This window comes from Gymnoscopelus microlampas (assembly GCF_963454915.1).
Source record: "Gymnoscopelus microlampas genome assembly, chromosome: 3".
NCBI classification, from domain to species: Eukaryota; Metazoa; Chordata; class Actinopteri; order Myctophiformes; family Myctophidae; genus Gymnoscopelus; species Gymnoscopelus microlampas.
The window spans coordinates 41644781-41652280 of record NC_139940.1 but is presented as its reverse complement, the minus strand read 5'-3'; the positions used below and the strand labels follow the sequence as shown (position 1 = coordinate 41652280).

Genomic DNA, 7500 nt, shown 5'->3' with positions numbered 1-7500 from the left:
CAGAAATTCTGCCGAGCGTTTAATACCTTTCTGAAAAAAGCGGTTGTGCTCATCATATTAAAGTTCAGAATTACATTTAAGCATAAATTTGTTCAAGACTGGGAACGCATCTGTGTCATTTTAAATGCCTTTGGCTATTCAAAAAAATGCAGATATACAAGCTCATAGCGCGGCACCGAGTGCCACGTTATGAGCTTGTAGATCTGCTATTTCTTTGAAAAATCTTGAAACTTTGTGCAAAATTGTGCCAAATACATATCATTTTGGGGGTCCTTGACATGAAAAAGTTTGAGCACCACTGATATACAGTGTATAGCAACATACATTTTTTTTTCAAAAAACTGCTGGGATTTAGAAGACATAGATGCGTTCCTGGATTGAATGGGTTAACAGACTATTGCATAATTGTGCTCGCAGCCTCTCTCACACAGTAGCAGCAGCAGGTACAGTCCAAGGTTGTTGTCACAACTTGCCTCAAATCAAGTACATTTGATAGGTTTTTCATTATGAAACAGGCTACATTTTACTAGAGAAGCAATACATCAAATGTTTGTTTTTTTGTCGTTGAGTATTAGAGACACACCAGTAGGCCAATCTCTCTCCATTCTTTGGGCTTGTCAGCCGTCAAAAATAAATAACTACCAGCCGTCTACAGTGCCTGCCCATAGACAGACAGACCGGTCCAGCCGGAATTCTCCCTGTACTCCCTATGGACGGTCAGTGCACCCCTGGGTCGGTGCCTTGAATGTTTGCCTCCACCGTCGGTGTGTGAATGGATGAACGTAACGCACCATGTAATAAAAAGGGCTACAGAAATACAGAACATTTACCGTAACACCAAGAGGTCTAAAGTAACAAAGTACATGTACTCAAGTAAAACAAAAAAATGACATCAATTTTTTTACATACGGCTAAGAGTAAGACGCCAGCTAGTCTGGGAGGGTTAGCGTCGGAGCTTGGACAGCAGGGGCGCGGCCACTGCGTTGTGATTCAAATCAACAGCCAATGAAGAAAAGGGGGCGGGATCCACATGCAGTGGGTGATGCATCTAAATAGGATCGACGGGAAGCAATTTCCCCTTGAGAAATTTCGGCCGCCATTGTTGTGTACTGCTGTTTGCCTCTCGTCGGACTTTTTAGACGAGTTGCACAGCTCTCAGACCGGTAAGAGGCGTGTCCGCTCAGATTCAGAGCGTGACGTACATCCCGCCCACAAATACCAGGGCTGTGGCCCAGAAGTTCCTCGCTGGCGAAAACCTCTGGGAACTCAGATTAGACGCCAGCTGATTCCACTGCAACATTGTAATTCTTGATTCTGAACTAATAAATCAGAAGTATTTACAATTTTCAATACTTTTGCTTCTACTCCACTACATCTCAGAGGAAAATATTGTACTTTTACTCCACTGAAATGATTTGAAAACTTTAGTTTCTAGTTACTTTGTAGATTTTGATTACTAAACCACTTCTGCCATATATATTTCGGCTATTTGAAAATAGCCGATCTACAAGCTCACAATGCGTCGCGATGCGACGCATTGTGAGCTCGTAGATCTGCTATTTTCAAAATATTGTTTACACGTTTTGACCTGCTGTCTGTATTTGGTGCCCAACCGGAAGTGTCGCAAAAGCGCGACTTACGGGGGAGCGCATTCAAGACAGACACGTTGCATAGTGTTCTAACACTATAAACATCAGATCTCTCCCCCCCAAAAAAAGCTATTCAAATATGCGATTTAGAGCAAGGACTATAGGCACAGGTTTTTTTTTTTCATCCCGAGATTTTGTAACCCTTATTTTTCACCCGGTGATCCTGGGCGCTACACTCCCCTAGCCAGCCTAGGGAGGCGGGTTTTTAACTGCGGCGGACCCGTTATGGAGTTATGACATTCATGTATTGAGCCACTCGTCCTAGGATATCATAACATCACAAGAAAGGTAGGAAAACCGTCGGGCGAAATTCTCCTTTAAGGTTAACATACATGCTGTGTGCTTTTAGCTCAACAGCTCCCCTCCATGCGTGGCTCTCCCTCGCCTCGTCTACCGACCCGCTCCTGTTAATTGAGTCTAATTGAAGAACATAAAGGGGAATAAAGCAGCGAGGCTTTCAGGACATAAAAGACCACCGACGCCCCTGAACGCTATTTATTTCCAACCCCCTCCACTTTGATTTAAATGTCTGAGCACCATAGTGGCACTTCTGTCTGTGTGTGTGTGTGTGTGTGTGTGTGTGTGTGTGTGTGTGTGTGTGTGTGTGTGTGTGTGTGTGTGTGTGTGTGTGTGTGTGTGTGTGTGTGTGTGTGTGTGTGTGTGTGTGTCTGATCTTTTGTCTGATTTACTGAGCCCATTTTCTCTAGGACCAGCTCCTTATCAGATCAAAGCAGTGAAAGAAGTGTAGTGTAGTGCCGTATATGTATACTGTATGTCTGCCAGTGCGCGCGTGCATGCGTGTGTGTGCGCGAGGTGTGGACGTTTTTGTCTGAGGTGTTCCTTTTAACACAGGACAATGGAATAGACAGACAGAGAGACAGATATACAGACAGGGAATAAAGGAAGGAAGCTAGTTCTCAGTCCATATAGATGTACAGTATAACCATCTATCTACTGTCTTGGAGGTGGGAACCAAACGGACACTACATATGGAACCAAATGGACACTACATATGGAACCAAACGGACACTACATATGGAACCAAACGGACACTACATATGGAACCAAATGGACACTTGTGGGTCCATTTGGTTCTATTTGTATACGCTCAGAGTTATAAGGGGTCTTTGAAATAAAAAAAAGTTTGTGAAACACTGCTCTAGAACAATCAGGCCGTGACCCCCAAAATAATCATATTTGAACTGGGGACCCCCCAAAATAATCATATTTCAACCTGGGACCCCCCAAAATAATCATATTTGAACTGGGGAGTCCCCAATCATATTTGAATTTGGGGGAGCCCCCAAAATAATCATATTTGAACTGGGAAGCCCCCAAAATAATCATATTTGAACTGGGAAGCCCCCAAAATAATCATATTTGAACTGCTGACCCCCCAAAATAACCATATTTTAACTGCTGACCCCCCAAAATAACCATATTTGAACTGCTGACCCCCCAAAATAATCATATTTGAACTGCTGACCCCCCAAAATAATCATATTTGAACTGGGGACCCCCCAAAATAATCATATTTGATCTGGGGACCCCCCAAAATAATCATATTTGAACTGCTGACCCCCCAAAATAATCATATTTGAACTGCGGACCCCCCACACCCTGACGTTTGCATGTTTGTAGAGCCGGTGGACCTGTGGGTTGGTGTTGATGAAGGCTGTCCTGTGTCTATGGTATTGTCCATACCGTTTGCTTACATAGTTGTAGTTGCTGTGGGAGGGATACTGTTGTTGACTCTAGGACTGTGTGTATATATGTTGTCCTGCATAGTGCAGGCTATTTGTATTATGGTGTATATCAGAGCCTTCTATTGGAGAGTTGTGTCAATGAGGGAGCAGAAAACAGCGCCGTCACGTGGTTCATGTAAACTTGAAATAGTGCCAAACGCTCATAGACTCCAGTGCATTCCATACACTTCTGGTTCAGGGCTTTGTCACTATCTGCCAATAGAAGGCTCTGTAGAACACAGGCCCCATGAAGTGAACGGAGGTGACACAACTCTGATCTCAAACATCTGATCTCCATATTTACACTTTTTGTGTTTTATAGTAAATGAATGCCCTATTTATTACTTGGTCATATTACAGCGTCACACAAAAGCATCAAAAGTAGCAGATCTACAAGCTTTTGAGCTTGTAGATCTGCTACTTTTGCTTTGCTTTGAATCCTGAAAAGTAACAGTTTTGGACAACAGCAGGTTTCCACCGGACAGAGACGATACGCTGTTGTATGTCGTAGGCTTTATTTTCATCATCGATGGTTCTTTTTTTGTGATGTTTTCCTCCTATGACTGTCACTGTTCCTCACAGTACTTTACTCTTACTCTATATCTGTAACTGCTGTGCTGCCTCCGGCGCCTGAATCCCCCCCCCCCACAGGATCAATAAAAGGTCTATTCTGATGAATGGTGTGTGTGTGTTGTGCAGGTCGGCTGGGTCCAGAAGCAGCGCTGTCAGTACAGAGACAAACGGGCGTCTATCAGCAGCAGACACCACCACAACACTACTAACAACAGTGAGTTATACCCTAACATACAGTAAGCCTTAATCCATTAAGACCGGGAAGCCATCTGTGTCATTTTAAGATGTTTTTGGGCTGTTAAAAATAGCAGATATACAGGCTCATTGTTCCCTGATTGAATGGGTTAAAGGAGTAGTTCACCCAAAAAAGTACTTATTTTCTATCAATCACACACACCCCATAAAGCCTCGAATTCATGGAGGTTTGTTTGTTTTAATAAGGCAATCATTTGATGACCGGCGGAGTCTCAAAGAGTCTCCTACTGCTTAGGAACGCGACAAAAACAAAAAGATCTCCATGAATTCAAGGCTTCATGGGGTGTGCAATTGATAGAACATAAGTCATTTTTGGGGTGAACTACTCCTTTAGACCCAGCATAAGCATTGTGGGGAAAGCTTTCCGCAGAAAATAGCCGATCAACAAGCTCACAACGTTAATATACTTAATTCATTATTGTGAATAGCTGTTTGACTGGTTTGTTATAGTCAATTGATATTCTTCGGAAAAAAAGAACGTTTTTTTTCCACACAAATGATTATTATACATTTTTTTATATACTTTTTTTTCCATGTGGACACCACAGTGATGCAGTCATGTCGACTACAGAGACGACACAAAATACAACATCGGGACAAAAACAAAACCGAGACAAAAACTATAAGACAAAAAGAGCAGGCAACAAAACATTGACAGAAAATATACACCAGTAAAAAGGGAAAACATTAAAAAACAGGAAAAGCAAGATACAGAGGCACAAAAACTAAGCCATGTTCAAGTTCATATTCTTTACCGCTCTTTTTCTCCAACTAGAGCATCAGGGTACTCTGATCTAGTTTCCCTCACATTTTCCCCTTTAAGTCAGCGTGACAGTATCCTTCAGTAACTGACGCTTATTGATAACATTTCACATTTTTTGGATCTACATTTTTTTTAAGTTCCACTCTCACTGACAGAAATCAATGTTTTAATTTTGGCAATTGTAAATTATTGATGCTTCTGCAGCACGCACCGGTTTTATCTGAAAGAATTTTAATCACTGTACTTTTCTTCCTGACGAGATGATAAAGACAGTATATTGGCCTGGACGGCTGGCCTAGCGGTCCAGGCACCTATAGGCTCAATGTAGCCTGGGGTCAGGGTGGGGTCAGGGTGGGGTCTGGGTGGGGTCAGGGTGGCACCGCCACCTGGCTTTTTCAATATTAGTGGAATCACTACTACACCAATGGTTCTCAAACTTTTTCATGTCTAGGACCCCCAAATTGATATGCATTTGGTCGAGGACCCCCCCATCTGAAAATGTTTTGTGCCAGGGACCTCCAGATGAGAAGATTTGTGTTAAAAAAAAAACAGAATCCAAATACTGTACCTTCAAGATTTGTTTTTTCAATGTTAAAAAGTAGCAGATGTAGAAGATCGCGGTGCGGCGCTGTGAGCTTGTATATCTGCTATTTTTGAATAGCCAATGTATAAAATATGGATGAAGTGATTAAATGATTGCGATGCTGTATTTACAAGGGACCCCTGGGGGTCCCCGGACCCCACTTTGAGAACCAATGCACTACACGGTTAAAAACAAAAATCCTGTCAATATTTAGTCAATGTAACTGAGGGTGTACGGGTCCATTTGGTTCCATTTGGTACAGCACACCATCAGAGTTGCAAAATGGTCAAATGAACACTTGAGGATGTGTCTGTGTGTACATGACACATGTGGATAATGTTGTTCCTACACATGTCTGAGTGGTGACTAATGTATTATATACTGCTGCAGTGAGGCATGAGTCACACTGTGCTTCCTCTCTCTCTCTCTCTCTCTCTCTCTCTCTCTCTCTCTCTCTCTCTCTCTCTCACACACTCTCTTTCTGTGTCTCTCTCTCCTCTCATGTGTAAAGGAGTGCATCTGTTCTTGGATGAAAGAATATGTATAATATAGGGCTAAAGTGGTTAATGTACAGTATGTTTTATAACGTAATAATGTATATCGTCGGTGTCCAGCCGGGAACAACTAACTCCATTTTCAGGTTTTTTTTTTTTTTTCATAAATCGACGCTATTGAACACCCTTCACATCTGTGTAAAAAATCTAAACATTTGAACCAATGAAAAGTATTAAAAAGCGCCTCAGACGAAAACTCCCAACTCCATTGGATCCTCAAACTGTCCGTCAAAAACAAACAACTCCCCCCTCTCCTCTACACAGTGCTACAGCACAGCATTAGCAGTGCGCGGTGCGCAGTGAACGAGGAGGAACAAAACGTAAACAGACTCCCTGTAGTCTGTTAAAACTATGCAGTGTACCTGTTTATCAAACAGCACTGACGCTAATGTTATGAAAACAAGTAATTATATTTCTAAAATCTATGAAGTGTTTAATGAGGAGAGCATTGTGATAAGAAGAAAGACGTTCATAGCATTTCTGTCGCGCTAGTGTTCTACTACCTCTTAGCAGAAGTTATTGTAGGCCTAATATTTAAAGTCCTGTTTATTGTTGTAGGCCTATATAATAAGTGTCATGAAGCATCAGGGCATTAATTCAAACGTTGTTGTGATGCATTGTGAGCTTGGAGATCCATTGTTAGCTTTTGGGAATCTGTACCCTTTTGAAACCTCTCTCTCAGCAGCGAGTGGAGCTACTGTTGTTTGGACACCTAACTCCATTTCAGCTTGATTTCTGCTCGTCTGAAACTTCTAACTCCACTCGCGCTGGGTAAAGTGTTGATTTACCCGCGATTTGGGTAAAGTGTTGATAATATAATGACACATGCAAGTATCTCACAATATATACAGTCACTATACCAACTTTGACGAGGTAGTATTGCTTTGTTTTAAAAATATAAGGTTTTCTTCATTTTCTGAAAAACGTATATCTTGTTTTTTCGTTTCCTGAACAATGAGCGTTTTGGAGTTAGCAGTTTCGGGCTGGACAGCAGAGATATGCAGATTAACTAGTAACTCATTTCAAATAATTGTAGTGGAGTAAAAGTACAATATTTGCCTCTGAGATGTAGTGGAGTAGAAGTAAAAGTGTAGACAATTGGAAATACTCCAGTAAACAGAAAGTACCTAAAAATTGTACAGTACTGTGTGTGTGTGTGTGTGTGTGTGTGTGTGTGTGTGTGTGTGTGTGTGTGTGTGTGTGTGTGTGTGTGTGTGTGTGTGTGTGTGTGTGTGTGTGTGTGTGTGTGTGTGTGTGTGTGTGTGTGTGTCTGTGTATAATGTGTATATATGTATGTATGTATGTATATATGTATATATGTATATATGTATATATATATATATATATATATATATATATATATATATATATGTGTGTG

The 7500-nt window shown here is 41.5% G+C and overlaps 1 protein-coding gene across 1 annotated transcript in view; it reads left to right on the top strand.

The window, feature by feature from the left end:
* The window catches only part of LOC311041854 (endoprotease bli-like), a gene marked incomplete at both ends in the record, with an annotated part of 263748 nt that overhangs the window by 44542 nt on the left and 211706 nt on the right, over positions 1–7500 (top strand). The window contains one exon of the mRNA XM_084052339.1: positions 4094–4181. Within this exon, the coding sequence (XP_083908465.1) occupies positions 4094–4181 (88 nt within the window). The remainder of the gene's footprint in view (positions 1–4093; positions 4182–7500) is intronic.